General features: G+C 39.4%; 1 protein-coding gene across 3 annotated transcripts in view; it reads left to right on the plus strand.

Annotated features, from left to right (window-relative positions):
* Nucleotides 1-24,045, plus strand: part of ralgps2 (Ral GEF with PH domain and SH3 binding motif 2) — a 50,005-nt gene that overhangs the window by 597 nt on the left and 25,363 nt on the right. For 2 of the 3 annotated variants that reach the window (XM_077607380.1, XM_077607382.1), the window contains exons 2-9: nt 12,286-12,388; nt 12,741-12,868; nt 13,667-13,774; nt 14,489-14,539; nt 18,388-18,471; nt 22,367-22,456; nt 22,541-22,633; nt 23,634-23,760. In XM_077607380.1, coding sequence (XP_077463506.1) covers nt 12,809-12,868; nt 13,667-13,774; nt 14,489-14,539; nt 18,388-18,471; nt 22,367-22,456; nt 22,541-22,633; nt 23,634-23,760 — 613 coding nt within the window. In that variant the 5' untranslated portion in view covers nt 12,286-12,388; nt 12,741-12,808. Of the gene's footprint in view, nt 1-12,285; nt 12,389-12,734; nt 12,869-13,666; nt 13,775-14,488; nt 14,540-18,387; nt 18,472-22,366; nt 22,457-22,540; nt 22,634-23,633; nt 23,761-24,045 lie in introns of all 3 variants that reach the window. The other variant, XM_077607381.1, reaches the window with a different exon arrangement.

The following is a 24,045-nucleotide window of genomic DNA, read 5'->3' on the forward strand; positions in this document are numbered from 1 at the left end:
TAGCCTCGGCGTTTTCTTCTTACGGCGCCACTTAAATCGCATTATCCTTGGCTCATTTGGTTGTGTTCTATTTGTGGATTTTTAAGCCGACCACTTGGTGTCGGGAGCCCGACGGCGGTTTGTTCCGGCGTTGGGTGGGCGGCTGGTGGGGAAGGTGGAACCCCCCTCCTGCACGAGTTATCTCCCGAGGGGGTGCTTTGGGTGTGGCGGAGGTTCACCCTCGAACAATGCTGCATGTGCACATTGCCATTCCGGGTCTCGTCCCCCGCTGCCTCGGGTGTTTTTTTTTTTTTTTTTTAGCATAAACATAAAACTTTAAACTATGCTAACATGCATAATTTAAAGCAATTTTCTATTTACGGGTGACAAGAGTAGTGTTAAATCGTGGTTTTCTTAAACGTAGACTTGAATTTATACCCAAATAGTAGATTAGAATGCCATTCCCATGCTATTTTCTGCATAATTAGTATATATGGCAGTGTTGCGCAATATTGAATACAAGCACATGTTGTTTTAAATAAATATTTTCTGCAAACTGGTTATTAATCGGAATTGTGTGTAGAATGCTGTCATTGTATCAATTCAGTACAGAAAGTTATTCTATTTTTTTGTTCATGGTGTTTAAGAATTGGAATTTGTAATGAATTTAATGTGCTGATTTAAAAAAAAAAGCAGAATTCTGGGAGAAACAGCCCTCTTCAACTACATGCTCTTATGTCAGCATCCTGGTGTACGTTTATGATTCCTAGTTGTTTTTGCCAGGATTATGCTAAAATAACAATTATCTTGCTAATGTGTCTTGCATGTTACAAAAAGAGCACAAACTGCAGTCATTTGCTTTAATTTGAGCAAGTTTGCAATTTGGCAAAAGATTGATTGCACATTTACGTGTATCTTGTCAGAAGCAGTCTTACTTGAGCATTTAAGTGCTTTATAACCCTCAACACCCATTAATGTAATGCACATCATTGGCAATCAATAAGAAAAGCGCAAAGGGTTGTCTTTTAATACCATTTCATTTGCTGCCTGATACATGCATATTTGAATTATGTGAGATGAAAACTGTTTGCTGTCAAGTGTACTTTATTTTTGAAAAACTTGCACATGCTGGATGTTCTCCCACACTTAACATATGACACGATGGTCAAAGGTTCAGACTCGTGACCGGAATGCTTGTTGCTGCAGTCTCGTGTTAATGCTAAAAGGGCAAAATCAATCTTATTTGCCTTAAGCCCTCTACATAGAAATAACAAGCTTATTCCATGCACAATGGTCTCTCGTGGCAGTTTTACAAAATATGTTGTTTGAATTGTTGGTTGTTGATCCACTGTATGAATTTGTCTCTAACTTAACATTTGGCAGGGTTAGGGTGGAGCATTCTAAATACTTTTCAGATGTACTGTAAAGCCACAAAGTCCACCCTATTTAATTCACTGCCGTCTTGCCTTTACACCTGCTTAGGTTAGCGAAGACCTAACGGTCTCCCCACAACTTCGCAAACCTTCCTGCTCCTTCTGGATTCCGCTAATCCTCGCCATGCCCGCCGCTTGTAGGCCCATCTGTTGAGCGCCGTCGTGTAACTGCTCAGCCCAAGGCCTGCAAATGTGATTAGTAGGAGATTACATCAGTGTGTTGACCAGAGTGTGTGAAGTGAAACTTGGAACCAAACCCCTCGCGAATACAAGAGGAAAGGATCACACACACGGCCAGGGCTTTTTGCGTCAACAAGTTCGACTGATGTGCTTTCTCAACTTGTGTTTATCTCTAGTGCAGTGTACCCTGCACTGTATCAATACAGGCCTTGGCTTGTGGTAAATGTCTCGCAAGAGGTGGAGTCTCGTGGAGGTTTTGCAAGGACGGCTATGAAAGAAAATAGGACATTCCGGTCCACTTTGACAATATTCTGTTTAACTTTTCTCCCATGAGTGGGCCAGGTTGTCCAGAAGCCAACACAATAGAACAAAATGTGACATTCTGGAACACTTGAAGATCGTCCATATTTACGTCTGTCCCCTGAGTGTATTAAAATGACACAAAAAACAAAATAAATTGTTGTCCGATTGGATATTTTAATAAGGAAATAGAACAAAAAACCTGCCAAGCAACAAGTATTATAACGCACCTCTTTTTTTATTTCCTATCTCACAAGTGTTTAATATCACCACAACACAGCCAAAGGCCGTATGATTTGATAGAGCTTACGCCATAGACTCTTCTTATCCCGTACCCAACATGTTATTTGTGTTTGATTTATTTAGTAGTGACAACACATATTAATGAACATATTTATATTCATGTTAATGAACATATGTATGTAAATATGTAAGATTGAAGCTGAGGGCTAATTTCCATCCGTAAATGATAACACACACAAAGTAGCAGTTTTAGACAGCGTTGTGATAGCAATTTTATTCGTCTAGCAGCCTTTAAGATGATTGGCGTAGAGGTTCAGAGACGGGAGTTCATGTATGTCAATTGGTGTTGAGTAACAGGTATGTGTAGAGTACGTGCTTTAATTGAAAGCACTCTTTTTGAAGGGAACTACACAGTCACTTCTAGAGCCAGCCCTTGTGATGCGTTGGAATTTTTTTTTGTACAAAATCTTTCATTGGAGGAGGAGCTTTGTGTTGGAAGATTTTGTAAACTAAGGTGGCATCTGCATATTTAACAGTATTGTCCCAGTTCAGGCGTTTGTTTTTTTAAATACCTGACAGTGGTGGTGTGTTTTTGGCTTTCTATCTAATACTTTCAAAGCTTGCTTATAATGATGACCAACTTGTTAGGCAGTAAATCATGTGTGATATGACCATTGTGTCAAAATATAATTTTCTTGACTCAGGCGTTCAATTTAATTTGTGTGGGTTTTCTTCCATCAGGTTGGTGTCCTTGTTTTATGGTGAAAGGTGAGTTCAAAAGAATCTTGTAAAGCCTTTTACGGCATGTAGAACGTCAGCTATGAGTGTTTTATTCCACTTGACACCTCCCGGGTTCCTAGGGCACATGGCCTATCTGAATTGATTGGAGAGGTTTAATTTTATCTTTTCTTTGCACGTATGTGAGAATGTGTTAGGACTGGAGTTGAAAGGAATTACTGGTAAAAGGTGACGGAATGTCAAATGATTACAAATGTTTTCCAATTTTCAAGGGCATTAGAAAGTGCTCCTGCTTTAATTATGAGATATTTGGACTTGTCTAGTGACAGTTAGATCATATTCAATTTACAGATTTGGATGACGGGTGTTGCGTTGCAAGCATACATGTCCCAATGAGAACTTGATTCCATCCGGGAAACTTTTTAAAGTTTGCTGAGTTAGAGGTTTGCATGCTCATTTAAGCTAAAAATGGCATGATGATTGTTTAATTGCAGTAACTGTTTTTCTAGTATGTCAATTTCCTTCATATTATATTGTGACTACTACCTGAATGCAATCATAATTACAGCCGCAGTTTGCTTTATAAATACACAAGTGTTAAATAAACAACGCACCATCAACATTGCTTTAATGAGACAAGCATGTGCCGAGTACTGTGCTCTAGTGTTTGAACCTCAAGCCCACCAGCTGTTCATTTGTACTTGAACAGACATTTTCCCTTCCATGCTGCTTCTTGTATCAGGTGCTGGTAACATATAGAGCGCTTCAACTATCTGAAATCCTGAGTAACATAGCAGAGCAACCTAACTACGGTATATCATGGAAACTTGTGACCTGGATCCTGCCAAAAGACAACACACATCCGATTCCTTTTATTTCTTTTAGACCTTAAGTAAACTGTAAGAGGACAAGGCCTTACCCAGCCAAGTTTTTATCCTCCACTCCCACCTTGTATTCTTCTGTTTAGGCTTCTCCAGATTATTTACATGAGGGAATTTGTGCAATTTTAAACAATTAGTTTTATTAGTCTCGGTGGATCTTGTGGTTTTTTTTTTTTTGTCCCTTTTCCCCCTATTTCATGTTTGGGTTTTGTCTCTATATGATAAATTTTTCATAATTAATCATGAATCCACTAAAGTCGATCCTACTAAGTGGTGATGTATTTTATTACTTAAATGGACAATTCAATTTGATTTCACCTGCAGTGTCCATGTTGCCATGGAGATTTACTGTTCCCATATTTTTGCCATGTATGTGTGTGTGCGTATATATATGTATATATATGTATATATATATATATATATATATATGTATGTATGTATATGTATGTATATATATATGTGTATGTATATATATATATATATATATATATATATATATATATATGTGTATATATATATATATGTGTGTGTGTGTGTATATATATATATATATATATATATATATATATATATATATATATATATATATATATATATATATGTATATATGTATATATGTATGTATATATATGTATATGTGTATATATATATATGTTTGTTTGTTTTTGTTTCTCAATGTAATTTCTTAGTAGCCCTTAAACTGCCAAAACACATGCAGATTAAAAAATTGACGTAATATCTCTGTTTATAGTTAACATCTGTTGTATTTAAAGATAGTCAGGCAGTGAGTTGCTATCCATTTTGAGTCGTAGCCACAGTTTTCTATTCAAATATAGTTTTGGTATGAATCTCTACCCAGTGGTTTTATTCATGTTAGTATGGCTAGAACATGTTGACATTAAGGGAAAAAATAGCAAATTTGAGCAGCCATTTTGAAGATAATTAAACCTTGAATTTTGTTTTGCCGTTGTTGCACCCCCCCTCCTCCCTGCGGTGGTTTTTGTTTGGATATACGATGGAATAAAGCAGAGAGTTTGAGGGGCTCGGAAGAAAGGGAGGGTGACGATACGACAGGAAGGAAGCATTGTCTTTCCTATTTTTAGTCAATAGACCAGGGCTTGGAAACACATGCCTCCTGCCTGAACTTGTTTTTTTCAGGCCGGAACGGGGCGTCTCGTGTCCGTGTGCCAGAGTTTGTTGCCCCTCGTCGATCCGTTTGATGGGAGAGGAAGTTCAGGAAGGCGTGCAAGGGGGTAATTTAGGGGAGTCCAAGTAAGTACAAGTGATACAGCCTTTTAAGTCTTTGCTGTTGGGCTTCTTCCATTTTGTACACAAAGAAATCATTCTTTAATATAGCATATCTGATGTGACGAAAAGGAACTCCCCACAGAGACACGTACTCAAGGACCACATGTCCACATTAGGAAAGGAACGTCTTCAGATTGTTGTCTTGTCTTCTTCCCCTTTCTCACTTTCGACTGCATCTTCTGAGACTTACTCTGCAGTTTTACTTCCTTTTTAGAATATTGCCACACGTCTGAAGAGCTTCCAATCAATTGGCACCAAAGTCATGCAATCTTAGTTCAACTAGTATCAAAAAGTGCAAAAAAAATCGTAGTCCAAATTGTCTTACTCTCTCATGGGTACCTGCATGGACATCTTTATTATCTTTACTGAGCTGGATAAAATGGATGAGGCCTTATTAGGAACAACAGGAATGTACATTGCTGCTTTTTAATTAATATTCATAGTTCTTCAAGAAATGACAATTAATGGTTATTGCTACTTGCCAGGTCATGTACTGCCAGTAGCGATGGCATGACCTTTTAGTGTAGCAAGTGCAATTGTGCGTTTTATCACACACAGGAGACCGACTGGGCAGTGCCATGTTAGAGGAAGTCATGCGTGTTGTATTGTATGTGGGTTTTGTGAATACAGGAGGCTTGGGATCTCTGTTATGCTCTACTGAGCAGCTTCAAAGCATTCTGGAATTTAAAGAAGAAGAAAAATGAAAAAGGAATTCATTTCAAAAGTGTCATTAGTGGAACTGTTTTGAAATTGTTGTAAATTGTTGGAATTGAAGGGCATGACAATGCAAGAATAGATTCACGTCTAAGGATGTTGTAATACTTTAATCTGATAATACGTGTAGATCTGTGTTCATTTTATAAGCATAGCTGTTCATAATATAACACACTTTTATTTGGTATTCCTTCAATATAAAAAAGAGGATAAAAAGTCTACAAGTCCTTTGCTAAAAGATGCTCAGAATTGAGAGGGATAATACCAAGCTTACATTTTGACAGCTGCTTTTTTAAAACTGAATTTAGCTGAGTTGGCCGACTTAAATGAGGCCAGCTTTTTGCTGCAAGACACCCCAGATTTTGCTGCTAAATATTAGAGATGATTTGTGCCCCAAATCACTGAAATGTACTTGAATAATTAAAATGTTGATTGTTGAAGTAATGGCAAGAACAATGACAGAATGATTGGAAGGTCTTTAGTCATTTCAGATGCAGTCTCCACATAATGGTAGCTCCTTGTTTTGAAATATTTGAGCACATTTTCAAGACATTCCCAGTTGAAACGGTGCCTCTTCATAATTGACAGCAACGTTTCAAAAGCAAGTCTTTGTCTTAGCAAATCCGTTTGTTTGTGTGTTGAACTCTGAACATAATTACAAGTTCTGTCAGGTTGAAACACGTCATGCTTTTTAAATTTACGTCTTCCGGAAGAGCCCCGAAGGCCCACTTGGAACGGTGTCGTGGGAAAAGCCCAACGTCCGTCTCTGGTTCCAATAACTGGGATGGTGCAAGAATAAACGGCTCCAGTAGACTTTCTAGATATGATAAACGTCCACAGATTGTGTCCCCCCCATCAAGCAGCTGTCTGCACTTTAGCCAAGAAGTAAACTCTCTGAACTTTTCATTGGGTAACAGTTTAGTGGGCTGTTGTGTTGATGAACAATCTGATTGTGTGGAAATCTCTTGAATTTTAATCTTTTTTCGTAATGTTTTGCAGTATATTGTGTTTCTACCACTTATTTTTGAAAAACGGAATGATTTTTCCGTTCTACTTTAAGGTCTATATTGCCCAAGATTTCCAGAATTCCAAAGTTTTACTTCAAATATATTGGCATAAATTCTGTTTTGCACAACTGAAAATAGGAATGATTACAATGGGACTTGACAAATGATCGTTTGCGGAAAACTAGAGAGCAGTTTTGGGTAATTGTGAATACAAACAATGCAAATCCACAAGTGCCAAATTTCAATGCATGTAAATGGCCTTGTCCAAACATTTATTTTAGCTCAATCTAAACTGGTAACCAGCCATGGAATGTTCTATTCTTCATTCATTGATTCTCACAAGGGTTGTGGGGGTCCTGGAGCCTATCCCAGCCGACAGTTGGCGCGGTACACCCTGGGTTAGTTGGCAGCCAATTGCAGGGCACAATGAGATGAACAGCTATTCGCGCTCACATCCGTACCTTTCATTTTTCAGATTGTCCAGCCCAAGACCATGAAAATGTTTTTCATGATTGGCGACCATGATTCTTGCATTTGGAACAGATACTCCTTTGGGCGAAAAAAAAAAGCTTTGTCCAGCAAGTCAGATGGCCGCATTTGATCTTGTTTGGCCCGGGTGGCGGTCTGCACTGAGTGCCATTCCAGCAACTCTTTAGTTATACTCGCACAAAAGTGTTGACATTAGCCAATCCTAAGAGAGCCATTGAGGAAGACATCAAGATTTTATCTTGTTTCCTCCGACCGCTCGGCTGCCCTCCATTGTTCCGCTGCCCTTTCCTTGTCAACAGTCCGTGCACTTCCATCATTTCCTCCTCCTCCTTCGTGATTTTCCCTCATTCATCCGTCAACTTTGCTCTCATTGGGTCCTAGTGGACTTGATCTCGTGCCCACTGCCCATCTGACAAGAAATCACACACTACTGTCGGGCCAAAGGCTGCCAGGCCACTTGCCACCGCTTACCAGCCCAGCTTGGCCCCATGACTGAATGTCTTTTTTTATACTGTTGAACAGAGTTGGAGGCATACATTTTAGTGAAATATAATGTGACTTGGTATGATTGTATGACTGATTACCTGACTCATTAATCACTTGAAATATGAAGTCTACTGGTAATTCTTGCTAGAGTTACTTGGGACTATCTTGAAACCTTTGAAGGTTAAGTCTGATTTTATTTTAGGAGTGCACTCAAAAGTTGAATTTTATGGTCTTTGTTGCTCAGCAGTCAGCCGCTCGACTGACAAAATGGGGGTGTTGGTTTGAATCCCGGTAGGAGCGAGTCAGCATAAAGACTAGGTCCATTTTTCAAAACAAAAAATAGGTTTTTATTTTTTTTTTGAAGCACACCCCCATTCTTGGCTTTTTCCCAATAACTGAGGGAAGCCTGAGCCCCTTTGCTAAAGTTCTAATTATCAAAAGCAGAAATCTGTAAAGGATGCAGTCAGGAAGAGGAAGAAGGAGAGAGGCGCATCTAAAAAAAGCATAATAACACCCCATGGTGCAAGTGGCTACCAGGATACAGATTTAGAACCGAGAGAATTCGACCAACATGGGATTGCACAGACTGTAAGATCTTTTGAGGTTACAGACGGCACACAATGAGTTGGTTGACTGGGTGCCGTAAGGATTTGTTGGGCTTGCTCTCTGTCAGTGCTACATTTATTTTTATCTTATTTTTTTCTGTCTTATAATTGCATAATATGTTTTTGTGCTTTTACTGGAATTCTCGCTTGACTACAGCATTCCATTAACAATAGGGTAATAGAATAAGATTTTTTTAAAACTGTAGCCACATCCTATGTTTGTGTACATGCATGCTTCCAAAGGGAAGGCATGCTTATAAAAGGTTGTTTGCTTATGTGCGTGTTCGCGCTTGTTACAGATCGTGCATGTGTCATTTGTTAGGTCATTTGAGTGTGTGGTGGTGAAATAGTAATAGACTGACTGCGAGTATGTTGTGTGTGTTTGTACATGTATGAAGTGACTTTGCGTAAGAGAATGTTAACAGGTCATGGAAGAAAAAAATACCACGATAAGGATTCAGTTCAATTTAAGGACCATGTCTATTTTGATGGTTTCAAACAGTATATTACCATCCATTTGGTGTAAACCGTAAGACTAAAGTAAATACTTTCTCAGAAAATGACTCATATTTGGCTTTAAAATCCTAAATACATTTCCTTTTTTTGATCACTCGCTAGTTTATTGCTAATATACAATCGAAGACCATTCACTGTCTAATGAAAAAACCTACATTGGCCTGTCAAAATAGTCTTCAAATATAAATAAAATGTTTACGCTAGTTTTTTTTTATTGCAAATTCTTTCAAGTGAGCAGCTAAAAAAATATTCAGCAATTGTGCAAAAAAATCAAGGTTATATGATATTAAAAAGATAATCATGGTCAGTTTTAGTCCAGATGGCCTAACCGTGACCCCAAGAGATTAACTCAATAAATATATTCTTGCCTTGAATCCAGAAATTGAATGTTCATCCCTTTTCAATACACCACAGTATTTTAAATGTAAAATGTTAATGGTGACAGCTAAAATTGTGAACATAGTTCAAATGTTATAAAAATAACGCAGACCGAGAGTGACTGGTTTTGTGAGTGTTGCTGTAAGAGTGTATTGTGAGCAAAAAAAATCCTTTGAATGTAACAGGTGTTTGTCATGGAAAGAATGTGTGCCGGAAAGAGCATTTGTAACTGGACAAGCAGGTGTGTATTTGTGCTGTAGATAGGGTGGGGGTGGGTGGTCCGCAAAGATATGGAGAGCTCTTTTCGGCTGCCATTATTGAAGCCCCACTAATAAAGAGGCTCTGCCGTGGAACAAAGGAACTCTAGTGGAAGTAGTAATTGGAAACGTCACAGGTGACACTGTTGTTTGCCTAGCAAAAGAAAAGGAGGCCACTTTCAGCGGCCTATCACTTCCTCGCCGCAACACACTGACCCACTTTTTGCCCGCCTGACTTTGGCGCAGCAGCGGCACGCTTCTTTGACGCATCACGTCCCGCTGCGGCCAGACTAAACAATGCTTGCACGCTTGAGTAGAGCGTTTTTTTTTTTTTTTAAGTTTCAATTTTTTAAGGTCCATTCATCTTCAATAGCTTTAGTCCTTAATGGGTGGAATGAACAGTATGTGGCTTTTGAGGTTTGGGGAAATTGTGGAAATATTTTAAGTGTGTTTCAGGAAGCACTGTGACAAAATGACCGGCACAAGTGACAGTTTGTGGATGGGCCACCATGCAAACGAGCTAGCAAATAGAGTGAACATTTGTTGTGAATGACGCCCGCAGCAAAGACCAACCCTGTTCCTGTTCCGTTTCGCACTCTGACCTTTCGCTGGAAGCCCTAAAATGACATTTCCATTGAATAACCCCTCACAGGTTTTAAACGTGCTAATCTCATGCTTGTTTGCTTGGACTTGGGACACATAAAACATTAACGGGAGCAAATGGTATTAAGGCCATGATGAATTACCAACCGGATTTTATCGATATTTTTATGGCTGCCGTAAAACAATTATACGCAATAGCAACTAAGTAATCATTAGCTAAAACAATTCTGTATTGACTACTTGAGTACTTTACATTGGATGTATTCACTTGTTTGAAAAACATCAAGTAATAACTCTAAAAATAAAAATATTAAACTACTGTATACACTCCTACATAGGGGCAATTTAGAGTGTCTGTTTGGGGTGTGGGTGGAAACCAGAGAACCTGGAGAAAACCCACACAGACCCCGGGAGAACATGCACACTTTACACAGGGAGGTCAGAATCCACCAGTGGAATAAAATGTGTTGTGTATATCTACGGCAATCATACTTTGTCCATTTGACAACCCTGGTGTACTATTTTAAGATGTTGTGAGTGGAGGGGGGGTCATTTCAGCTGTGCAGAAAGACAAACCAACTTCAAAAATGTGATGGACAGCTGTTGACAATAGAAGTTTGCTTCAGTTGTGAAGCGACTTATCATTTGGAATGCCAAGGTTTTGTCACGGAATGTCTTCATGAGCGCAATTGCACCTGTTGTGTATGTCACAACAACAAGCAGTCCGTCTGCAAGCGTGTGAACGTCATTTAGCAACCCAGCTCCAAATCTCCCCAACAAGCCATGGCACGTCTTGGATGGTTTGTCACCCGCAGTTTAATATTCTCTTTACGTGGCGGTTGAGATGGATTTGAAATGCTGGTGACTCAGAAGGAGGTGTCTGCTATGTGTGGGCGCCTAACTGACAAAAGAGCTTCATTAGATGTTGACATGGCTCAATTAGGGCATCTGACAGTGATATTGTAGCACTGAAATGTGTTTTCTTTTTAAAGCGTTTTATTGAGATCTTTTTGTCTCCCACAATTTGATATTTGCAGCTATAAAATATCCATCTGCTTACCTTTTGGACTTCTCACATTTTGGGGTATGTTCGTGGATGATTGTTTTTGGGCACTTGCTGCCAAATTGCGGGTGTTTCTCGACGTGGGTGACAGTTACTATGCAAATTAGCTCCGCCGTTAAGCACATATGCAAAAGATATTGGCAGACAGAAGCAGTTTACAAAACATTTACATGGTCGTTAATTTCACATTTGGTGAATGGGCGGGTACCATGGGAATTGTATAAATTAAAATTCAAGTTTTAAAAATCAACGGCTGTTTAAGATTGACTTTACCCCAGAAAAAAAATCTTAATCCTATGTTTGTTCTCCTCATGAGTTTGTCATTGCCCTCTGTGATAACAAACTGTAGGGAGGGAGGGGATTTGAACCCCCAACAGATATCCAAAGGCCTGCCAGCATGCAGCAATTGTCTGAAGCTGCTTTCCCTTCATCCCACAAAAACCCCACTAGTAGTGCATCTCAGTTTACATGTCGGATCCTTTTGAATGCTCATAACTCCGCCTGGTGGGTGTTTTATATTACTACACAGTATGACCAGCCAATTTCATGTAATGTTTTTCTTTTCCCAAATCTTTGATGCAAGTCATATTAAACTAGGTGTCATCGTCTTTAAGGGGAAAATAATTGCCTTTTTTAAATGTAATTTTTCATTTGCTCTGGGGAATGATATGTGGAATTATTGATCACAACTAAAAACACTTGTTAACAATCCTGTTCAATTTGAATGAATAAAAATAATGAATACATGTCATCAGACTTAAATAAGGAAAAATTACGTCTTGCCCTGTCAGTGTTAGAATTTTGTCGGCGTGGAGGTGATACGCGCTTTTGGACAGTAGGTGGCGGTATGCACCTAATTTTTCCTTGCAATCTGCCGTTAATCAAAATGAGAAATGTTGATGTTCCACACAGCACTTTTTTCATTGAGTATAGTTTTTTTTTTTAATTATTGGTGCTATATTTTAGCTCTCAAGAAAAACTGGGATTTTCTGGTTTAAAGAATATATATGAGTAATTTACCATTTTTTTCTCATCACTTTGCTTACAGAGAAAAATGTCAATCAGCATTTGAATTAACACGATTTTGTCTTCTCTGTCCTTTCAGTTTCAACGTCCAATCGCGGGACACCACGTAGCAGGCCAAAACAGCAACACGTGGGGAGAGACTCGACTCACCTCTGAAATCATGCTCATCTGACACACAACCGGTGAGCCGCAGAGTACTATTTTGTAGATTGTAAAGCTTCTGTTGCACGTCGCCTGATCAGTCAGCGTAAAATTGCATTTGCATCCGAAGCACCCGATTGGCCCCGTGGCTCAATCACAACGAACATACAATGAGGTCATGCATTCTATAGCATTTCAAGGGTATCATTCTCGAGTCATGCAAGCTGTTGAGTTCCAATCTTTCTCCTAATCTTCCTTTCGGTCTGTCCTACGCAATTTTTGCTTTGTTGTTGTGGAAAGGAGCCTTGCTACCAGTTGGTGGTGCTACCCTACTATGAGAACTATATTCATGACTATGTATTGTTGCGATTTGTATTTTTTTGGTCTGGGCAGGGCGGGCTTTTGCTGCAGCGGAGCATGATGAACGACGGTCTTCTGCGCTAGAGCTGCGTGCTGTGGGAATGATGGATTTCCCCAATGGCCAATTAAGCCTGGCCCCGACTGCTGCCACTATCTCTGAGGTGAGGCCACCTCACCGACACTTGGCTCTCACTGTCTATCGACGTTTCCCTAGGCATTTTTTTTTTAAATTTATCTCTTTGTAGGGCACTCATTTAACTCGTTGGCCACCTTTGACAACACTAGATTTCCTTGAAATCTGCAATAAATCGCTGCACATACAGTTAGCACCAGTACAAGTATTTTTAGTAAAAGTCCATCCAAGTACACATGCTTGTAGTACAGGTACTTTTAATCTGCTGATGGCGGAGGTTCCGACAATTGTTGTAAACGCAATAGGGAAAAAAAACAACTTTTGCTGACTCCTCTGGACCATGATAACATTATTTTCTATATTGTCTATTGAAATAATAGAGCTATTAAATGAAAAATTGAGGTGCTATTTTTACATACTATTGCACCTCTAACTCAAATTTCCAGGCTACGATATAAAGAGAAGCGACAGAGTGATGACATTATGGGGCCAAGGCTAAAGGGAGGCACTCTTATGGCGAGGCTTCGGATTTTTATTATTTGTATACACACATCAAATATATTCAACAAAGTATTAACAATAATAATAATGTTCCTATGGTTTATAAGTACACTGTAAACCAACATCTCATGACATGATAACATGTATGAGTACATAATAAAGGGTAGATATTAGTTGTTAATGTCTAAATCCTTCTTTTGTTTATATTATTTATCTTGTACAATACTCTTCCTGCCCAAATGTTCACCTCTCAAAACCTGCTTGTTTTTTGTTTGTTTTTTCTGAGTTGTTGGCCCCTCGCTGAACTGTACGTTTATTTTTTCAGAGGAGCAGCAGCTCGGATTCTCTTAGTGACAAAGGCTCCTCTGAGCTGAAGAAGAGCTTTGATGCGGTTGTCTTCGACGTGCTGAAGGTCACACCGGAAGAATATGCTGTAAGTGCGTGCGTGTTTGCATTTTTAGCCGGCCTTGTCCGACTACCGCTGTGTATTTTTGAAACCTAAGCAAAAATGTGATATGCTGAGCTGGGTTGGAATAATAACTGGTGTCACAATGAGGACCTTTTAATAAATACAACCAAAGGTTGTTGGACTGAAGTGATCTTCAAATGGACATTGTCCACCAAGGTTGGAAATTGCATGATTAAACCATCACCTTTGGGATTTAATTGCCAAAGCTCCAAAAAATTGATATTTGTATTATGTATTCTTGTTTTTTTCTTTGCAAATTGGCTTTTTAATATTTAATGTTTTTTTGCAGGATAATTATGGAGAACAGCGTTAATAAAAACAAACTGGAAAATAATTTATCAATGGCGATACAATGGTCAAATACAAATGAAGGGCATTGATCCACTAACCTGCATTAAATTGTGTTTCACCTTGTTTATGAATATAAACTTGTTGTTTGATGCTCTTATCGTTAGAAATATATTGTAGTTATTGGATAAATAGCTTCGCTTGAGCCTGCAGTGTAAATCCACCATTAATGAGAGTGACCTTGCTCACTAGTGCTGCAATGTGAGTCCGTAGTTTGACAAACGTCCCTTTTTTCCTCCACCACAAGAGGGCACTCTGTCTCTTCAGGACTGATTTTTAAGTAGCAAAAACAATCACTATTTAATAACTATTTGATTTATCTCCCCACAGGGCCAGATTACGCTTATGGATGCACCCGTGTTCAAAGCCATTCAGCCAGAGGTGAGATATCTCATGAATACATTCAAAAAATGGGCTCTGCTTTTTAAATGACTGCCAGCAATGACCAGTCACAAAACGGTGAACTAAATAATGAGAAAATTCACGTCTGTTTTATATTCGCCCACCAGGTGAGCTTTATGAGCCCACGCGTATTGTGAGTTTGGCCTCTGGAGGAGGAAAATATACTTTAGTGATTGAAAGACTTATTTTCCACTTCCTCGTCCTTTTCGTGGTCATATAATGCAAAAAGCAGGTGTGTGTGTGTGTGCGCCTGCCCGCCGTCTCAATTTTGTTCCCTGGCTGAGCAAGAACGTATTAAATAACTGGTTGTGTAATAGTCATTTAACTTGGCACCTGTTTAGATTTCTACTAAAGACTTTTCCAACATCATAATGTGCTTCAATTAATATGTAGTTGGCCATTTGAAGATTCTAGACAGTCGTAAAAGCGGACAGATGGTAACTGTTGGATAAGAAAACTAATAGGAGCATAATTTTGATCAGAGCATCATTTTTATATTTTTCCATTTCCATCTCAGTTCTTTTAGTCTCATTTTCAACGTTTGACGTGACGTTATTAGCGCCTTCACTGCCATTGATAGTGAAAGTTTTCAAATAATCATGTTTCTCTGCCATTGACCAAGATAGACATCGAATCCATTTCGACTGGGCGGGGTGGCAGCAATTACTGCCTTATCATTGTGCAGTTTTTTTTATTTGATAAGGGAAGAAAAATGGAAAGAATATATACTCCCAAGACGAGATGAGAGGAGCTCTGTGTTCGGATGTTGTAAATTGATTTTCTGACATTGCAGCGCTCCCACTCATCCTTATTTGCTCTTCACATGATATCAGATCAGATGTTTTTGTATGATGCTCCTTCATAATGGTCAAAGAAACAGCTGTAGCCTGTCTTCCACGGGATTCATTCAGAGTGCGGGAGTTTTATTAAAAACAATATTCAACAAAGAAAGCTAACCTACGTTTGACCTCACTGCTCAGCAGTCATTTTTTTTGTTCAACGGGAGACAAGCTGGTCTAGTGGTTTGCACATAGGCTTTGTCGTTTTGAGGTTTGGGGTTTAAATCTTGAAGAGTTTGCATCTCTCCCTTGTGCCTGTGTGGGTTTTCCCCGGATACCTCACCTTCCTGCCGCATTCCAGGAACATGCACATTTGATTCATTGAAGACTATAAATTGTGATTGCTTGTCTTTATTTTACTTGTAATTATCTGTGCTGCCAAAAGTCAAAATGGCCCCCGATATTGTAGATCGTATGGACGTCGGTCATTTTCCATACCAAGAAACAGTCTTTTCCATTTGAATGTTTGAAAGTTGATCACCTCAAGATGGGAGTCAATGAAATATTAAGTGACGGAGAGAGCGCTGCCTGAAAGTCACTCACGACCACATCAGCCAATTGAGTTATGTGGTGTGTCTTCCTCCCGTCTGCTAAGCATCACTTTTTAAAGTCCTCGGGAAACATGGCTATCACTTTCAATTTTATGTCCCGGCGTGTGCATTTCTCACACTTTCACACTGTAGGGAATCCTTTAGAATCCTGCAGACTTGCAGATTGAAGGTTGTGTTCCTCGATGGTGGTGTCCTGTAGTCTTCATGACTTTCAATGCGCCACGTGAGACTCAAAGTCAAACCTCACTCGTTACAGTAAGGTTGACCCAAAAGATTATTTTGATGGTTGACTAATCACTGATTATTTTTGGGAATAATCGGGTCATATAAAAAGAGCATTAATATTTCTCAGGGAATGTTTAATTTTTTTGATTTTTAAAAAAATAAATAAATAGGAATTCATTCATGTAAAAGCCATTTTCAAGAATAAGTTCAAGTTCTTAAATTTAATCTGTAAAAAACAAGAACTTCAATCTCGCAACATTACGATTTTTTTTTAAATTTACACCCAATATTAGTTGAAGCCCTCAAAGCCAATCACTAACACCTAACCTTACAGAAAATTAGCAACAAAATGACTTAATCTTCATAGTACGTATTACAATTTGAATTGTGTTATAGTACAAGCTATGATTTAATGTTCCTCATATTTGGAATTTAATCTCCTAATAGTTCAACTTTATTCTCGTAATGTTAAGATTTTTTCTCTTGTAACATTTCAGTGTATGACTTGTAATTTCCCGCGGCACATCTGACCATCACTCATGGAGGATTGACAGGCCCACCAAACGGAAGCACAATTTACTAAATAAATAATTGACGGCGGCACAGTGGTTGGAGAACATTGATCTAGAGTAACTGTGTCAAAGGTTGCACTGCAGACTTGACGTTATAACACGCTCAGTGCAATTTTACTGCTCTTGACAAACGATCAATCCACCGGCCTGTAGCAAAAAAAACGGGCCTGGTTAAGTCATCACCTCGACTGGTGTCCACAGGAAAAGGTAGTAATGTTGCCCGGGACACGAAGCAGATCCCAGCCAGGGTCTACATTTCGGAGGCGACGCCGCATTATACAGCTGGCCTTATCCCCGTCGTAACTCTCTCTCTCTCTGCTCCTGTGGGTGTTGTTTTTTTTATCAAAACAAGGGCTCTGTTGCAAAAACTTGGCAAAATCTGACAATCAGTTGATGGTTCTGCTCGGCCTCGCCGCAAGCTGATGTACGCTTGTTCAATCAATTTTTCCATTATTCCTGCGCTCGTCCTGGCACGCCGCGCATTCTCACTTCTCCCCGGGTATTCCGACACTGCAGGTTTCCGCTTTCAACGTAGACAATAGAAAAAGGAACCGCTGCGGGATCACTCATGAGGTCATTCTCATCTGCGGTTACACTGCAGCTGGTTATCTTCTTCCCAACCAAGCGCGTGTTTATATTACACTTCTCGTGACGTATTCGCAGCACCCAGTGGAGCAAAATTCTATCTGTAGTTGTTAGCTGATCATTAGCAACTAAATGACACTAAATGTCCACTTTTCTCAATTTAAAGTGACTCGGGTTCCACTGGTAGTACCAAAAAATACAGTTTCGAGCGTTAAAAACAATCACAATATTGTTTTAAACAGATGTTTGTTTGTTTTTTGTCTTCTTGCTGAATTGACAGATTCAGGTTCTCCCTATTGACACCTCAATATAATCTTCCGATAATCCTGTCTTTAATCTCGTGTTTTACAAGTCTATAAGATTTGGTTGGTGGTCAAGATCATATCCTTAATTTTGGGAATACTTAGTCAGCCGTGGAAGATGATTGACAGGCCTAGCAAGCGGAAGCATAATTTATTAGATAAATAATTGACTCACCTTAGTGAGACATGGTTCTGCTTCCACATCCTGACTCTAAATCCTTGTCTGGACTGTAGCAACATTTGGGACTCGGATCTTACCTAACCATTGTCTGGTTTTACCATTTGTCATTGGATATTACAAACGCGAAGGTCCAAATGCGGTTCTTTCTTCTCACACCAGAAGTTTCTATATAGGATTATTGTGTGCCGTCCTAATACAGCAGATCATGTTTTTCTTCGAGATGAGCGGTCTGACTGGGATTACGGGGATAATTTTAGTTACATTGGTTTCCTTGGTCTCCAGACAGAGCCTTTCTGCTGGTGCTTTTACCATTCAGAGGCTAGTGCATCTTAAAACTGATTCTCAACACATTTCAACATTTTACACAAAGGATAACTTAATTGGCCTATGTGGCGGACAAAGACCTGACATATCTGAGATCGTCAAGCCTTTGTGGATTCCTGTTCTCTCCTCGATGCAATTTATATTTCACAGCAATTCTTCTCAAAAATTTGGTTTAAAAAAAATGTGGGTTGAGGGGAAGCTGGCTTTGGCTCTGGATGACAATTCCCCTGATTCTGTGTTTTTTTCAGGAGCTGTCAAGTTGCGGTTGGAACAAGAAGGAAAAGCACAGCTCAGCTCCAAATGTTGTGGCCTTCACTCGGAGGTTCAACCAGGTGAGCACACTGCATCATCCGCGATTCTGCAACTGGGCCGATAACACCACATCCTTCTATTCTTGTCCTTTTTCCATTCTTCACATAGCCAATTATTTTCTTGTGTTTCAAAGCTCTTCCAGGGGAATGAATATACTACCATGGTGATTTTAATGTCATTTTTGTAGTTATCTTCATTATTGTACTTTTTGAAGGCATATGCTAATGGCATAAAATATTCATTCATTCATTTTCCATCCCGCTCACCCTCGCCAGGGTCACGGGGTTGCTGGATCCAATCCCGGCCAACTGTGGGCAGCACCCTTAATCAGTTGCCAGCCAATGGCAGGGCGCACTGAGACAAACGACCATTCATATTCACAGTCATACCTAGTCCTGATTTAGAGCGTTTAACCAACCTACCATGCATGTTTTGGGGATTTGGAATGAAAACAGTAGGAAAACCCACGCAGGAAAAGAGAGAACATGCAAACTCCACACAGGAAGGTTGGAAACCACCGGGGATTGAACCTTTGATCTCAGAACTTTGAGGCAGAAGTGCTAACCGCTCTCTCCCACCGTGCCGCCCACATAAAATATTATCTGTGTTTTTCTTTCAATTCAATGGACATTGTTGTATGTGCCCCTTGGCCACTTTGGGGCAGTATAATACAAATATGTAGGCACAAAGAAGAGTTGCACAACTGACTCAATAAAATGCAGCCGTACAATAGAACTTTCAAATTGATTGGACGTACTAGTCTACAAAGTAATCTATTACAACAGGGGTCGGGAACCTTTTTGACGGAAAGAGCCATAAACAATTCATATTTTTAAATGTTAATCCTCGAGAGCCATGCTCCGAATTTAAAAGTCAACATACATAAAAATGAGTGCTTTTTTTTAGACACTTCACCACTTTTAAAGTACAAAAAGTCTCTGAATTATTTTGACAACATTGTTACGTTGTTGCTAATCAATGAGTATCAATGAGAATATCCATGCAGAAGAGTGTAATGAAAAAAATAATTCCATAGTTTCCATATTTTACCCCACAGGTTAGTGGAGAGCCATATGCACCCAAGCCACAGGTTCCCTACCCCTGTATTACAAGGTTAAAATCAAAATATGGTGAACGTTAGATTATACTATTACTAGAGTCAAATTGTGAAACAGTCGTTTTGTTGCTTATTTTTTCTCTAACATGAACCGGAAGTTGTTTGGTTTCTAGGGCATCAACTTTTGGCGATGTAAAGACTGAGCACAATCTTTTTTTTTAATGGAATATTAGGAGATTTAAGTAATATTTGGGGGAAAGTCATAAAATGATGTGATTAAAAACACTACATTATTTATTTTTGCATTTCTCGAACCAGAAGTTGTTCAGGCTCTGCAGACATCAACTTTTGGTGACATTAGGTCAGTGTGAAAAATTTGATTTTGGAATAATTTTGGAGGTTTATGTGATTCCTGCTGATAAAACTTTGATGAGAATGCTATTGTTAATATAGGCGAGATAGTTTTAAATGAAAAGATTTTCAGATCTGGTGTTCCTTGAGATTTTTTCAATGCAAAAAGTGCCGCAGCTCAAAAAAGGTTGGGAAACACTGTTCTAGAATTTTATTTGGAAAGGGGCAATTCTACAAGGTGACACTTTGAACTCAATATTGCTGCCCGCCTTTAAATACGCTTTAAGTATCTACCTAGTCTAAACGGATGAGACCATCCAACAAGAATGCGTCTGTGAGGAAATCAGTCTTTGAGTGGCAGATCCCAAACGATGATTCAAGATGTCAGGCACCCCACCAAAGTCAAGGATAATTAGCCGCCCAGATAATAGGATTGGATTGCTGGACTCCCGCTGAGGAGCAATAGTCTTTGTCCTTCACTCGTGGCTTTGTTGGCACTCTCATACACTAAGGGTGGAGCCTAGCCAGGCTATTTAAAAAAAAAGAAGTACAGATAATAATTTACAGCTTGGTGGACGAATGCACACCGCTCTGACTTTATGAGTTTTGTCATAAATGCTGATGCAGTAATAGCTTACATCCTATAATTCCAGATGTAAATGCCAGTGTTCCACAAATTAATAGCCAGGCAGAGATACTGGACTGTCAAACACCTTCAACTTGATGTAATCACCGTTTCTATATTCCATCAATGGTTCCAGATCATTACAATATTTTTATTTTAATATCAACTTCAGACTATTAAATGGGTTGATTTCGTGTCAGTACTCGCTGGGCTTAGTACAGAACATTCAAATAAACTACTTTTCCACCCTTCAATTCAGTTTGCTCCACTGTGACTCCACGCTTTGAGCAAGGCAATCAAATGTTCCTTTTTGAAGAGAGGTTTTTTTTCTTCATCCTCCTTTGCAGTCTAAACGGAGGACGGCAACCATTCATGCATGGAAATTAATTTATAAAGAATGAAAAAAGAAGTACATTTGAAGGTGCAGTGGCCTTCTATATTAATGTAGTGGAAACACTGGCCTTTTTAATGGATTGTATGAAAATAGTTGACTCTCGGGGTTCTTCCCCGCCATGATTTTCGACAAGTGGGCTATTACAAAAGTCAAGAAGGTCCTTGATTTTACGAGGTTTCTGGCTTGAGAGAGAAAAGCACTGTAAATCAATGTTTAAAAATGTTTAGGTCTTTTGAGTGCCTAGCCAACCATCCAAAGTGAAATTAGTCTGAAAAATCTTTGGTAATCTGCCTACAGTGATGCATTCAGATACAAGTGACCCAACATATTCACTCATTATTTTCCCCCCGTGTCCGAGCGCGTTTTAGTTGTCATGGTTACGGGAGCTGTTCGCAGCATAAATGAGTTTGCCGAGCTGTACTGGTCTTACATAGTATCCAATAGCTAATATAGACGAGCAACTATCCATTCCAATGGTTAATTTAGAGTCTTCAGTGAACCTAAATATGTTTTGGAAGGTAAAAGAAAGCTATAGTAGAGCACAATTGGGTGTATATGTATATATTTTTATTATGCTTAAATAACTGCATTGAGGATTGTGAGTGCGAATGGTCATTTGTGTCTCTGTGTGCTCTACGGCTGACTGGCGACCAGTCTAGGGTGTAGTCTGCCTTTCCCCCGAAGACAGCTGGGATAGGCTCCAACAACCCTTATGAGCATACGCTGTATGGAAGACGAATGAATGAATATAAATACACTTTGCAAACCCATGTCCTGTCAGCCTCGTTATGGCATTGTAGCTAACCCCCATTCCCCCCTCCGTTCACGCCGACTTGACTCCGTCACCATAACAACCAGGGTAAGAACCTGGGCTTTGAGACTCCAGAGGCTTCAGGGATTGATTGCCTCTCGTCATTTCAAAGCAGAACCCAGAAAGAAGCCTTATCTTCACTCAGCCCTGCTGATCGTCAGGATTACGATTCATGCCTGCTGTCAATTAAGTTCTTTATTCACCAAGGAGGTATTAGTGAAGTCTATCTACACTGGACTTCTCATCCAGAAGTTAAGATAAGCTTGACATACCATATGCTCCAATTTTTTAAATAATTTTTTCCACTCCCATTCAACAACAACACTCTTAAACTCCATCATAACTAATTTTTTATTGCAATATAGGGTTTAAAAAAAATCTGCGAAGCAACGCCAAAAAAAAAAACACGAATTGGGGCTATTTTTCAAGCTTTCACAGCTGAACCAGATCAAACGACGCAAAAGTCCTTCTGTGGCCCCTTGCCTTGGAGCGTGATATTGTTAACAGGTTGGCAGGGTTGACGTAGCGGCTGTCTGTGAGCCTTGGCTCACGAAAGATTTCTAACAACTCTAGATAAGGAGTTTGAAAAATGTCACACGTTTTCGGTCATGGCTTTTCTAGTAAATGTGCTTTTGCTCAGTTCGACCAATATTTCTTCTTGTATGTGTTTGATCCAGACAAGCTTCTGGGTGGTTCGGGAGATTCTCCACGCGCAGACTCTGAAGATCAGAGCCGAGGTGCTGAGTCTATACATACGCACTGCCAAGGTACACACATCCCCTACTTGCGCATCACATAAAATGCTGCCGATTGTTTACATTGTAAATACAACTTAAATGTCTTGTTTTTAGAAATTGTGCGAAATGAACAACCTTCACGCTGTTATGGCGGTGGTGTCGGGCCTACAGAGCGCCCCCATCTTCCGGCTCACCAAAACATGGGCGGTGAGTATGTTTATCCTCGCTTTTAAGGCTCCAGCCAGGTTTATTTTGTTGGAAATTGGGGACGCATAAATAAAAGGCTGGTGAAAACTAACACATATGACATAAAAGATGGATGAAAAGGTGTAGAAAAATAAACCATGCCAAAAGTAAACGTTAGAATAGGACTTAAAGAACTCTTTTTGTTCAACTTTACTCTCTCGATTTTATTGTCAGAAGTGGAGATTTTTTGTTTCAACCTTCAAATTTCAAATAATCTGCTTACTAAGTACTAAAACATACCGTTTTTGGGTAAATGTACTGTTTGACCTGAAAATAAATGCTTGGCAAGATTTTTATAATTCAAAAGTTGTCTGTAGATACCCTCATGTGCGGTCGTTTGGTCGCGGTTGTTTGGTCGCCGAACTTTTGGACACCAAACTTTTGGTCGCGGTCTTTTGGTCGCCCGGACCCAAACAACGGGCGACCAAAAGACCGGCGACAAAACAAGGTAAAACAACACGGTCTACGGATCAATAAAAGCCAACAATGGCCCTGAGCAGTTTCACTGAGCAGACGTGTGAGTGTATAATAGTTTGTATGTACATGAGTTGTCCCCTTAGGAAGGGACGTCAGTCAGGGTCTTAACAAGTTCTCCAACAAAACACAATAAAAGTATGGGAAATTTGGAGATTTTCTTTAGCCTAATAAATTATTAGGGCATTAAGTATGACTAAATAATAATTCACAGTTTGTATTTAGGGAATTTGAGCAACGATTTAAATGGTAATTATCAATAACCTTCCGGGCGGCCAAAAGATCGGGTACCAGATACCCTTTAAAATGCCATGTTTCTCACTGCCTCATTACTCATTTGAATCTCAACTAAAATTTGAATGTGACATTTTGTAGTTATTGTCTGTTTCTCACAACTCAAAGATGACGAGGTGTTACCGTGACCATTGGCGTGTGAACCCATTTCAAGCCAGTTTTTTAAAGCGATGATATTATTTGATTTTTCCAGCTACTGAGTCGCAAAGACAAGGCCACATTTGACCGACTTGACTTCCTGATGTCTAAAGAGGACAATTACAAGCGTCTGCGGGACCACATAAGCAGCCAGAGCATGGTGTCGTGTATACCATATCTAGGTAATGCACTCATACACCCCTCATACATTCATCCCATAAATGGAAACTCAAAAAGATTGTCTTTTCACAACACATTCTCTGTTTGACAAAGACAAAAACAAACACAAAATTGTGTCATCTGCCTTATCCTTCTCCTCCCAGTATAAATATTCATATGGGTGTTATTTTTCGACACTAGTTTTCCTTCCACCTAGAACAAATGTGTAAATCACTGAAAAATTTAGTAATAAGCTGCCTTTTTCTGTCACTTTTACACCCTTTCCTTGCTTTGCCTGCCAAGGTGAC

The sequence above is a fragment of the Stigmatopora argus genome, chromosome 8, assembly GCF_051989625.1.
Source record: "Stigmatopora argus isolate UIUO_Sarg chromosome 8, RoL_Sarg_1.0, whole genome shotgun sequence".
Classification (NCBI taxonomy): Eukaryota; Metazoa; Chordata; class Actinopteri; order Syngnathiformes; family Syngnathidae; genus Stigmatopora; species Stigmatopora argus.